This window comes from Corythoichthys intestinalis, chromosome 20 (genome assembly GCF_030265065.1).
Source record: "Corythoichthys intestinalis isolate RoL2023-P3 chromosome 20, ASM3026506v1, whole genome shotgun sequence".
Lineage (NCBI taxonomy): Eukaryota > Metazoa > Chordata > Actinopteri > Syngnathiformes > Syngnathidae > Corythoichthys > Corythoichthys intestinalis.
In genome coordinates, this window is record NC_080414.1 from 38,190,447 (window position 1) to 38,203,988 (window position 13,542).

Consider the following 13,542-nt stretch of genomic DNA (forward strand, 5'->3'; position numbering starts at 1 on the left):
ATTGCTGGCTGACAGTGGGAGATGGGAACGAGGCTAGCATCAGGTGTAGCAAACACAGAAACGTTACCAAACTTTGGAAAGCATTGTCTAATTGAATGAGCAGGGACAAACAGCTTGGAGTCAGAAGTACGTGCGCTATTCTCGAACCTGAACGCACCCCAAGTCTTGGATGACAAATCAACAGAGCAGAGTCGACTCGACACGGCTGGTAGTTTCTTCAATTTATTCAGAGTAAGTAACGCACCGCTTTTGACCGTCAGTAACGGTAACGGCGTTGTAACGGCGGAAAAAGTAATTAGTTAGATTACCCCGTTAGTGAAAAAATAACGCCGTTACGTAACGGCGTTATTTATAACGGCGTTACTCCCAACACTTCGTGCATATACAGTGCCTTGCAAAAGTATTCGGCCCCCTTGAACCTTGCAAACTTTCGCCACATTTCAGGCTTCAAACATAAAGATATAAAATTTTAATTTTTTGTCAAGAATCAACAACAAGTGGGACACAATCGTGAAGTGGAACAAAATTTATTGGATAATTTAAACTTTACTAACAAATAAAAAACTGAAAAGTGGGGCGTGCAATATTATTCGGCCCCCTTGCGTTAATACTTTGTAGCACCACCTTTTGCTCCAATTACAGCTGCAAGTCGCTTGGGGTATGTTTCTATCAGTTTTGCACATCGAGAGACTGACATTCTTGCCCATTCTTCCTTGTAAAACAGCTCGAGCTCAGTGAGGTTGGATGGAGAGTGTTTGTGAACAGCAGTCTTCAGCTCTTTCCACAGATTCTCGATTGGATTCAGGTCTGGACTTTGACTTGGCCATTCTAACACCTGGATACGTTTATTTTTGAACCATTCCATTGTAGATTTGGCTTTATGTTTTGGATCATTGTCCTGTTGGAAGATAAATCTCCGTCCCAGTCTCAGGTCTTGTGCAGATACCAACAGGTTTTCTTCCAGAATGTTCCTGTATTTGGCTGCATCCATCTTCCCGTCAATTTTAACCATCTTCCCTGTCCCTGCTGAAGAAAAGCAGGCCCAAACCATGATGCTGCCACCACCATGTTTGACAGTGGGGATGATGTGTTCAGGGTGATGAGCTGTGTTGCTTTTACGCCAAACATATCGTTTTGCATTGTGGCCAAAAAGTTCAATTTTGGTTTCATCTGACCAGAGCACCTTCTTCCACATGTTTGGTGTGTCTCCCAGGTGACTTGTGGCAAACTTTAAACGAGACTTTTTATGGATATCTTTGAGAAATGGCTTTCTTCTTGCCACTCTTCCATAAAGGCAGTGTACGACTGATTGTTGTCCTATGGACAGACTCTCCCACCTCAGCTGTAGATCTCTGCAGTTCATCCAGAGTGATCATGGGCTTCTTGGCTGCATCTCTGATCAGTTTTCTCCTTGTTTGAGAAGAAGGTTTGGAAGGACGGCCGGGTCTTGGTAGATTTGCAGTGGTCTGATGCTCCTTCCATTTCAATATGATGGCTTGCACAGTGCTCCTTGAGATGTTTAAAGTGATCCTCTAGTTTTAAGACAAGTAATTCTTAAAAGATACATCTTAGTATGAGTTATAATAATTTGACATTAAATCCCTCTTAATGTTTTCGTTTTAATAAAATTTGTAAAATTATTTTAACTGATTGTTCGCCATGGTTGTTGACGTCGCAGTGCTGTGACGTCACAAATCCCGCTGCCGGACTTCTCTCGACTTCAGCGTGTCATTCATTAGCAACATCTCGTCAGTTCGTCCCTTCCAATTTGAACCAGAGCGGAAAAGTGAAGAGCAGGACAGCACTGTCGGTCGTTCACAAGACGAGCAGCAAAGGCGAAATGCAGAGCAAGAAATACCTGATGAGGCAAGAGTTGGGCTAAACTTCCGGTGTACTTGCGGCAAGTGCATCTCGATGACAACGGAGCGAGAGAGCGTATGTTGTCGAGAACTCAGGTTTTTGTCAGCAGATCTTCAAGGTGAGTTATTGCGTCATCAAACTCATTCCAATATACTGGACTGTCTCAGGAAATTAGAATACACAATATTCTAATTTTTTGAGACAGTCCTGTGTATATATACAGGACTGTCTCAGGAAATTAGAATACACAATATTCTAATTTCCTGACTGTCTCAGGAAATTAGAATATTGTGTATTCTAATTTCCTGAGACAGTCCTGTATATATACACAGGACTGTCTCAAAAAATTAGAATATTGTGTATTCTAATTTTCTGAGACAGTCCAGTAATTGTGTAGATTGTTAGCATCCATAGCTGTCGTATGCTTTACATACAGTACAAGCCAAAACACATTGGCATTAGTGCCTTTTTATTTTCTTGACCATTGACATTATAAACTCTCACTGAAGGCAATAAAACTATGAATGTGTGGCGAGCTAGGGAAGGATGCGGAGTATCAAACCACGGAGCTAATCCGCGTTGTTTTATTGACATTTAGGCTGCAAGAAATAGCAATGTCTGTCTGGCATGCGACCCGCGGAAGGTAACAGTTATTTCCAGCTGTTCCCTTCACAAAGTACCCCCCCCCCAACCACACAACGTGCCAACATAATTTCCGCCGGTGAATTCTGTTATAACTTGCTACAAATGCACACGTGTGTATTGTGTACTTAGAAAAAAGGTGAAATAACTAAAAACGTGTGATATTCTAGTATCTTCAAAGTAGCCACCCTTTTCTCTGATTACTGTTTGGCACTCTTGCCATTCTCGCGATGAGCTTTCAGAGGGAGTCCCCTAAAATGGATTTTGACTTCACATGTATGCCATTCCGGCGATGAGAATTTATTGCTTTATCAATGGGGTTGGGACATTTGTGTTGCATTGAATGAATTGCATTGGACGTGCTTTGATCAGTTTGAGTGGCAGCATCACTCATATTAGCTGAATACTGAACACACACTGCCTGATGAACTGACAGTAGAGGTGAATTATTAGCTTCCTCTGTGACTAGCGGTACGCCCGAAGGTTCGCCTCCCGCTGTAGCGACAGGAGCGGCTTGGGTGCTTAAGAGGGCGGCCAGAGTGTCTCGTCCGTCTCGCTTCATTGCGCGCATTTCACTCGATATCCGAGCAGGCTGAGGCTTCTTGTGCGGGAAAATAGTTGCAACAGCATTTGGTTTTCGTCTGCGCTTATATCTAGCCGCTCCGATGAGATCTTTCATTAGTTGTCATCTACTAAAATCCTCAAACGCGGTAGGAGAAAAATGGCGACAACAAAGCCTTGGTTGTTTGGGAAGATTTGCTTGTCTACAGGCATTTTCCCAAACCTTTCCCCTCTTCTTGTCAACAGGAAATTTGTGGAGACTCGCATCACTCTCCTTGTTTCCATTTGACTCGAAATTGCATCCATAAGCAGCACATCGTGGCATTTTACTTCGCGAGTTAAGCCAGTAATACACAGTTGTTGTACACACGCTACACGATTGGAAAAATATCATCTACGTCATCACTCCGCGCCCGCAGAACATGGCGCCAACTATCGGTCAAAATATGCACTAAATATTATAAAATATTTCCATTGATTTAACATTTTATGTGTTTCTAACGACATATTTTAATACAAGAGAACAATTGTGATTTATTAGAGCCTACATGTCTTTAAAATCGAGGATCACTTTAAAGCTTGGGAAATCTTTTTGTATCCAAATCCGGCTTTAAACGTCTCCACAACAGTATCTCGGACCTGCCTGGTGTGTTCCTTGGTTTTCATAATGCTCTCTGCACTTTAAACAGAACCTTGAGACTATCACAGAGCAGGTGTATTTATACGGAGACTTGATTACACACATTTGGATTCTATTTATCATCATCGGTCATTTAGGACAACATTGGATCATTCAGAGATCCTCACTGAACTTCTGGAGTGAGTTTGCTGCACTGAAAGTAAAGGGGCCGAATAATATTGCACGCCCCACTTTTCAGTTTTTTATTTGTTAAAAAAGTTTAAATTATCCAATAAATGTTGTTCCACTTCACGATTGTGTCCCAATTGTTGTTGATTCTTGACCAAAAAATTAAATTTCATATCTTTATGTTTGAAGCCTGAAATGTGGCGAAAGGTTGCAAGATTCAAGGGGGCTGAATACTTTTGCAAGGCACTGTATATAAGTTCAGGTGATAAACCGTTGGATTCAAACCTTTTTTTTTTCAAGAACTCCTAAAGAAACATTTTGAAAACTTCCAGAATAAATGGATTTTATTGGCAAATTTAAATTGCAATATTTGAGCACAGATTTGTGTATTAACATACAAAGAAATACAAAATTGTTAATCGTCTCTTCACTTTACAGGAATGCAAAAAATAAAAATACCAAATAAATACCACTCAAAATTGTCTGTCTAAATAAATTAAATACAACAAAAAACGTCTTGGTCTGGGAAAAAACAAAATAAATAAAAATGGAGCCTTCCTTCAAAAAAAAAAAAAAAAAAACTACTTTTGTCCACAAGCACAGCCAAACTCTACAAAAAATGAAAGCTCCTTTGGGCTGCTTTAAGTAAGCAAAATAAAAATGAAAACTGGGGAGAAGGGAGTAAACCTTGATTCACTACATATCTTACAGCTGAGCAGAGTTTACTATATTTCTCAGTGTAATTAACATAGTAGAATACACATACAGGAGGACACTTCTCCTGGAGCAGCTTCCTACTCAAGTTAGCAAACTCACACAGTTTAATGTAATGGTAACGCTAAACTGTGATGCAGGTCGGACTTTCAGAAGCAAAATTAGTGGTGCCCAGCGTTTCCCACCTTCACAACAATGATTGACACCAGCTCTACATATCCTCAAAACCAACCGCCTCCCTCCCACCTTCCTCCCTCACCCTCTGCTTAGATGACATTAACTCCTGGTTCTCCTGCAACTTCCTCCTACTTAACAGCTCCAAAACAGAAGTCCTCTTGGTTGGTACCACCGCAACACTCTCTAATGTCCATAAGTTCTCTATTACAATCAACAATTTACCGATCTCTCCTTCATCTCAGGTTAAGAGTCTGGGTGTCATCCTCGACAGCACACTTTCCTTCCGGTCACATATCAACAGCATCACCAGATCAGCCTATCTCCACTTTCGCAACATTTCTCACCTCCTCCCTGTAAATGACCTTGTTCATTATTTCACATATTTGTAATTCATTTCCGTTTTTGAGATTTCATGCTTTTATGTTGAAAGGGCAAAGGAAGGCAGAATGCCGTAAAATGTAGCAACTGCTGAAAAGTCTAAGGAAGTAGGCAAAAACGGCGCGCTGACGAGAAGGCATAGACGTGCGTCACCGTCACGGTGAAAATAAGAACCAAAACAGTTGTTTTTAACTGCTAAAAGTTCTTAGCGCCTGGTTGGTGAGGGAACAAGGTTCGTATTCAGGGTTTCATTTTGTAAATATGTTCATTATATTTCGCTAAGTGTATAACATCTGTAGTCTGTCTGAGTGTAGTATTGCAGTTCATTTTTTGTACACCAGAGGGTGCTGTCGCCTCACTAAATAATGATGTTTCATTGACAATGGGCCTATAAATGCCATCAGTATTGTGAGTAATGATAATTGAAACGTTTATTTTATGTTATGGTTTAATTTATGTTATAGAAAAATATATATAAAAGGTTTAAATGGAAAAAGGTAAAAAGTTATTGTTAATTTCTAATTGTGGTTTTTTTTATTTGTGTACATCGTAGCTCTTACGGTGTGTTTACATAAAAGATGGAATAAAGGTTGTAAACCATCAGTTGAAGAGACCATCATTCCAATCGGGACGCTACAGTAAGAGCTTGACCCAAGCTGAGGAACGCTACAGCCACTCTCAGCTCCAAGATCCCAGTAAGGTTCCAGCTTCACAGCTCCAATCAAGGTCAACGGGGATCTGATGGTCAACAGCGTCGCTCTATCCTCAATATGGAAGCATCTGAAAGGAAAGCAGAGCACACGGAGGATCTCCAGGTCCACATAGAAGAGGAATCTTCACGCTCTGTTCGTCAAAGGAGACCAACGGAAAAGATGCAGGCGTATCTGGAGGAAGAGTCACTTAAAAAGGAAAAACAGCTTCATAAGGTTTATGATGAGTGGAAGAAACAAGTGCGCACCACACGTGAGCAATTGAAAGAAGACATATCAGACATTCAAATAGCTTCTCTCATGGACAATGTAGAAAAGGAAAGTGACTGTGTCATTAAGTTATATGAGGAAATCAGGGACCATATTACTCCCTCCAGTGACACAAGAAGACGTGTAGATGCATGTGAAGCAGTCACAAGAGACCTTATCAAGGTTGCACACGAAAGGCTCTCAGGCATTGATGACTATGATCGTGATAACGTAAAAATATGTCTTCGTAAACTTCTCAAACCAGACTATGCACAGTCCATTTACAGTTCTTCCGGCACCATGTCCAGCAAACGCTCCAGCTCCAGTAAGTCATATTCGTCCAAGTCAATGGTGGCTGTAAGGAGAGCAGACGCTGCAGCAGAGTTAGCAGCCAAAGAAGTGGAGTATGAGGTGTTATTAGAGGAAGAAAAACAAAAGGAAAAAATTCAGCTTTTGGAAGAAAAACAAAGAAAAGAACTAGAAGCCCAAAAACGTGAATTAGAACGAATAAAGGCCGAACGGGAAATAAAGTCTGCTCGAGCTCGACTACAGACATATGATCAAGAAATGAAAAGTGAAAGCAGTGATAGTAGTGATTGCAGTGTTCACATTGCTAAAGATGTAAGTGGTGAAGTCCATCGGCCCTCCACAGATTCTGCTCCTAGTCAGGTTCCTGTAAGCAATATGGTGTCCACTTCACTTCAACAATCTGACATTCATTACTTAGCACAAGCTATACAGGACAGCATCACCATGAACAGACTGCCAACACCAGAACCCTCCATATTCACCGGTGACCCAATACAGTTCATTGAGTGGAAAGCTTCATTTACTGCACTCATTGATAAAAAGAGCATCTCACCTGCTGACAAATTGCATTACTTGAAGAAATATGTAGGAGGCTCAGCTCGAAAGAGCCTTGATGGCATTTTTTATAGAAATGACAGTGACGCATACAAGAACGCATGGGAACGCCTCAACCAACGTTATGGACATTCATTTGTCATACAAAAGGCATTCAGAGAAAGGCTAGCAAAATGGCCTAAAATACAAACAAAGGACTCAACAGGATTTAGGGCATTTGCCGATTTCATTCAAGCATGTCAAGAAGCTATGCCCCACATTGAAGGATTAAATATTTTGAACGACTGTCAAGAAAATCAAAAACTTGTTCAAAGGTTGCCAGATTGGGCAGCAGCAAGATGGAATCGTCAAGCTACTCAATTCATGAAGGAAAGAGGGAAATTTCCAAAATTAAAGGACTTTGCTGAGTTCATGTCAGCTGAAGCAGAAATCTTGTGTAACCCAATCACATCATTTCATGCTCTCCACTCTACAGACGTCACCACGATGAGTGATAAAAGTTACCAAAGGGAAAAAAGATCAATCTCCAGCGTTCTCCACACGCAGGCTGTAACAGAGACTGAAAATATAAAACAAAGGTCAAATGTCAAACCACCATGCTTCGTTTGTCAAGACAAAGGACACAAAATTCACAGTTGTCCACAGTTTAAAGGCAAATCACTTAATGAAAGGAAGACGTACATAAAGGAGAAAAAGCTTTGTTATGGTTGTCTTAAACCCGGACACTGTGCAAAAGACTGTCGTTACAGACTTGTATGTGAAGTGTGCAACAAAAGGCACCCAACTTGTCTGCATGACTTCAGTTACGATAAATCAGCCACAAGTTCAATGCAGAACAACACAGAACAGACAGCAACTACACTGTCTCTCAATGCAGAATCCAATGAACAATGTGTCAGTACTTCGATGATTGTGCCAGTATGGGTTTCTTCAGAGCAGCACTCAAGTATGGAAAGGTTAGTGTATGCACTCTTAGATACCCAGAGTGACACAGTGTTCATTGACCGAGATGTGTCTAACAGTCTTCAGACAAAGTCCACTCCAATACGGTTAAAGCTCACTACAATGCTTGGTAAGGATGCTGTGGTGCCAAGTGAACGTGTTTCAGGCCTCAAAGTTAGAGGCTACAACTCCTCAGAAACGATCGAACTCCCTCCTGCTTACACTAAGGACTGTATACCAGTGAACCGCTCCCACATTCCTACTTGTGAAACGGCAAGGCATTGGAATCACCTCAAGGAACTAGTGAATGAGATTCCATCACAGTTGGAGTGTGAAGTTGGTTTGTTAATAGGCTATAGTTGTTCTAAGGCACTGGCTCCAAGGCAGGTAATTTTAGGAGAAGAGAAAGAACCCTTTGCAGTCCGCACAGCATTGGGCTGGAGTATTGTAGGCCCCACGTCATTCCACAATGACACTCTGAACATGTCCACTGTGTGCCACAGAGTTGCAATTAAAGAGCTCCCCCTAGTGACTCCGGCTGAAGCACTCAAGGTTCTCGAGTCTGACTTCAAAGATGACAACAAGGACAATAAGGTCGCGTCTCAAGACGACATTCTCTTTCTGAACACATTGAAGGAAGGCATTTACAAAAACAAACAAGGGCATTATGAAATGCCACTCCCATTTAAGGAAAGACCGTACTTACCGGACAATAAGCAAATGGCTACTGTGCGACTTGAAAACCTCAAAACCAAGCTGTCAAAGGATCAAAGGTACAAAGAGCAATATGTTCAGTTCATGAGTGAAATCATAGAAAGGAATGAGGCAGAAGAAGTGCACAGTGAAGCAAAAGAAGGAGAAAAGTGGTATATTCCCCACCATGGGATATATCATCCCCAAAAACCAAACAAACTCAGAGTGGTCTTTGACGCATCAGCAAAATATAAAGGTAACAGTCTCAATGATCATTTGCTCTCAGGCCCTGATTTGCTGAATAATCTAAATGGAATTCTCATCAGATTCAGAAGGCATCAAGTTGCATTGTTATGTGACATTGAAAAAATGTTCCACCAATTTCATGTGTATGATGGAGACAGAGACTATTTCAGATTTCTTTGGTGGAAAAATGGCAACCTGAACACTGAACCCCAAGAGTTCAGAATGAAAGTTCACCTTTTTGGTGCCACCTCCTCACCAGGTTGTGCCAATTACGGCTTAAAGCATCTTGCTAAAGAAAACGAGACACAGTTTCCCCTTGGTGCACAGTTCATAATGAAGGATTTCTACGTGGACGATGGTGTATCAAGTACGGCAAGCATCAAGGAAGCTATTCAGCTCGCACAGGAGGCTCGATCACTCTGCGCAGCAGGCGGCCTCAGACTGCACAAGTTCGTAAGTAACGAGCAAACGGTGTTGGAAAGCATTCCAGCTTCTGAACATGCCGTACCACAGCAAGCATGTGACCTAGCGTTTAATGACTTTAACTTTGAAAGAGCACTAGGCATACACTGGCACATTGAATCGGACACACTCAGGTTTCGCTTTCACCCCAATGACCAACCTACTACAAGGCGTGGCGTGCTATCCATGGTTGCATCGCTCTACGACCCACTGGGATTCATCTCCCCCTTTGTACTGACAGGAAAACGGGTTCTCCGGGAGACGTGCGGGCAGAGCATTGGCTGGGATGATCCTCTTCCCAGTGAACTCGAGACTGTGTGGGATAAATGGAAATGCGACTTAGAGAACTTGGAAAAAATAAAAATTCCTCGTTGTTATGTTCCTAAAGACTTTGGCCAAATAGTGAAAACAGAACTGCACCATTTTTCTGATGCAAGCTCATATGGTTATGGTCAATGTTCATATTTGAGACATGTAAGCAAAGATGATAATGTGCATTGTGCTTTGGTTACAGCAAAGACCAGAGTTGCTCCTATTAAGGTAATCACGATTCCAAGACTCGAACTTACAGCTGCTGTTGTCTCCATTGCTGTGAGTGGCATGTTGAGGGATGGGCTTGGATTGGCACGGGTTGATGAGTGTTTTTGGACGGACTCTGGAGTGGTTTTGGGCTGCATCGATGGCGAGGCGCGACGTTTTCGCGCATTTGTCTCCAGCGGAGTTCAAGGGATGTGGCTCGGCGGTTCTCCTCGGCGGTGGAGATGTGTGCCCTCGGAGCGGAACCCTGCGGACATTGCTTCCAGAGGCTCAAGTGCAAGTGAGCTCATCACCTCAGACTGGTTCAAAGGGCCACAGTTTCTATGGGACAAAGAAATACCTCCAGCTGCAGACATTGACACAGAAGTACCACTCGGAGATCCAGAAGTAAAAAAGGTACATGCGCTGAACACACTCAAAACAGAAACCAAAGGATTGACGGACAAGCTAAGAAAGTTTTCCTCATGGTACAAAATCACTCAAGTCATTGCTCGACTTATTCGCCGTGCCAAGGGAGATAAAACAACTGGTCACAGCACAGTACAAGAAAGACAGAATGCAGAATGTGTTATTATAAAGGATATACAAGCAAGTGAATATGCCAATGAAATAAAGACGCTAGAAAATGGAAAGGCACTTCCTCACAACAGCAAACTGTTTCACATGGACACATTTCTTGATAAGGATGGACTCCTTAAGGTGGGAGGAAGGCTTAAGCATGCAACGTGCTCCTCCATAGTGAAACATCCTGTAATCGTTCCAAAGAATCACCATGTCACTCAACTGATAATTGCTCATTTCCACAGTAAAGTGCAACACCAAGGGAAAGGACTGACAATAAATGAGATCAGATCCAATGGATTTTGGATTCCTGGCATAAACAAGGCAGTAGCAACCTTTGTGCACCAATGTGTAAAATGTCGCAGACTGCGAAGAGGCACAGAGGAACAGAAAATGTCAGATCTTCCAACACAGCGGTTAGATTCAACTCCACCGTTTACGTTTTGTGGAATGGACTGTTTCGGTCCCTTTCAAACTAAGCAAGCTCGCAAAGTGCACAAGCGTTATGGACTTCTTTTTACATGCCTTTGTTGTAGAGCAGTGCATATAGAAATGTTAGATGACCTAACCACTGACGCCTTCATCAATGCACTTCGCTGTTTCATAGCTCTAAGAGGAGCAGTCAGTGAGATAAGATGTGATCAAGGAAGTAACTTTGTCGGAGCTAAAAACGAACTACAGGAAGCTTTAAAACAGATGGATACAGAGCGCATCGTCACATTTCTTGCTGAGAAACAGTGTGATTTCAGAATGCACACTCCTCATTCCAGCCATACCGGAGGTGTTTGGGAAAGACAGATAAGGACTATTCGTAACATTCTGCGCTCAACAGCATCAGTTTCATCAGGCAGAATGGACGACGCTTCCCTCAGGACATTCTTCTATGAGGCAATGGCAATCGTGAACAGCAGACCGCTAACAGTGGACACTCTCAGCGACCCAAACAGCCCTGCGCCATTGACCCCAAATCACTTGTTGACTATGAAGTCCAAAGCAGCCCTGCCTCCTCCAGGTAAATTCATCAGAGAGGATATCTATGCACGAAAGAGGTGGCGGCAGGTGCAGTACTTGTCAGAACAGTTTTGGTCACGTTGGAAAAGGGAATATCTATCCAACATCGCAACAAGGCAGAAATGGCACACTCCCAGGAGAAACCTAAAAGTTGGAGATGTTGTCATGGAGAAGATGGATGATTTGCCTCGCAATGAATGGAGATTAGCATGCGTAACGGACACTACAACTGACAAAGATGGACTTGTAAGAAAAGTAAAGATTCGTTTTGGAGAAAGAAAGACTGAGAAAGGACAAAGTTCCGGAAAACTTTCCATTGTGGAACGCCCAGTGCAGAAACTGGTTCTGCTCCTAGAGACTCTTTAACGATATGTACAGTTCAATGTTTATTCTTCATCTTGTTGTGTGTTTTGCAGATGTTAAAGGTTATGGGTCATTTCATCATTAGGAAATCATTATCGGTCAGTATAGTTATCAGCCAATGCTAATGATTTGGTGGGAGTGTAAATGACCTTGTTCATTATTTCACATATTTGTAATTCATTTCCGTTTTTGAGATTTCATGCTTTTATGTTGAAAGGGCAAAGGAAGGCAGAATGCCGTAAAATGTAGCAACTGCTGAAAAGTCTAAGGAAGTAGGCAAAAACGGCGCGCTGACGAGAAGGCATAGACGTGCGTCACCGTCACGGTGAAAATAAGAACCAAAACAGTTGTTTTTAACTGCTAAAAGTTCTTAGCGCCTGGTTGGTGAGGGAACAAGGTTCGTATTCAGGGTTTCATTTTGTAAATATGTTCATTATATTTCGCTAAGTGTATAACATCTGTAGTCTGTCTGAGTGTAGTATTGCAGTTCATTTTTTGTACACCAGAGGGTGCTGTCGCCTCACTAAATAATGATGTTTCATTGACAATGGGCCTATAAATGCCATCAGTATTGTGAGTAATGATAATTGAAACGTTTATTTTATGTTATGGTTTAATTTATGTTATAGAAAAATATATATAAAAGGTTTAAATGGAAAAAGGTAAAAAGTTATTGTTAATTTCTAATTGTGGTTTTTTTTATTTGTGTACATCGTAGCTCTTACGGTGTGTTTACATAAAAGATGGAATAAAGGTTGTAAACCATCAGTTGAAGAGACCATCATTCCAATCGGGACGCTACACTCCCTTCTCTCACCCGCCATACCGCTTCCACCCTGGTCTGTAATCTAATAACCACCCGGCTCGATTATTGTAACTCACTGCTCTTCGGTCTCCCTAATAAGTCCCTCCAGAAACTGCAGCTCCTCCAGAACTCAGCAGCACGCCTCATCACACGAACCCCCGCAACACACCACATTACCCCCATCCTCCGTCAACTTCACTGGCTTCCCGTCAAACAAAGAATCAATTACAAAATCCTCATCATCACCTTCAAAATACTCCATGCCTTGGCCCCTCCCTACCTTTGCGATCTTCTCCATCCAAACAATCCAACCCGTTCACTTCGCCCTACCACTTTTCCCCCCCTCTCCGTCCCCCGTGTCCGCCTCTCCACCTTTGGTTCCAGAGCTTTTAGTCATTGCGCCCCCCAGCTCTGGAACTCCCTACCCCCTGATCTCCGCAACATATCTACTCTATCACTTTTCAAATCTCGACTGAAAACACACCTGTTCACTCTATCTTACCCCCCATAACCCCTAGCTGTCATATTTTTTACCTCTTTTTATTGTGCTTTTAAGTTTTTAATCCTTTTAATACCTTTTTATCGTACTGTAATTCCATGCCTCTTGTGAAGCGTCTTTGTGTATCTGAAAAGCGCTCTAGAAATAAAATGTATTATTATTATTATTATTATTATTGTTCGTATTACTTACAGCGGCCGTTGGCCGAAAAAAAACTTCTGATTTTCCCCCTTCTTTCGAAGCGGGCCTAAGAGGCAGCATGTGGACATGTAACTTAATTCTGTAATGCGAGTGTGTGTGTGTGTGCGTGGGTGTGTGTGTGTGTGGTGGTGGTGTTGGGGGGGTCAAGTCATCAGCCAATCAAACATGCGTTTGAGGAAAAAAAGACATGGACTTGGCAGGCAGGTGGTGTGTGGACCCAAGTGCAGGGAAAGGGAAGCGAGGCAAAAAGGTGGTGCAA

At 42.2% G+C, this 13,542-nt stretch overlaps 1 protein-coding gene across 1 annotated transcript; it reads left to right on the plus strand.

Annotated features, from left to right (window-relative positions):
• Positions 1-4,889: 4,889 nt before the first annotated feature.
• On the plus strand, positions 4,890-12,541 carry LOC130908548 (uncharacterized). The gene is made up of 3 exons (XM_057824091.1): positions 4,890-5,372; positions 5,694-12,175; positions 12,497-12,541. The coding sequence occupies exon 2, from the start codon at positions 5,911-5,913 to the stop codon at positions 11,779-11,781; it is 5,871 nt and encodes a 1,956-aa protein (XP_057680074.1). The 5' UTR covers positions 4,890-5,372; positions 5,694-5,910; the 3' UTR covers positions 11,782-12,175; positions 12,497-12,541.
• Positions 12,542-13,542: the final 1,001 nt, after the last annotated feature.

Coding starts and splice junctions, on each gene's coding strand:
- LOC130908548 (XM_057824091.1), top strand. CDS start 5,911: ATGGAAGCATCTGAAAGGAAAGCAGAGCACACGGAGGATCTCCAGGTC.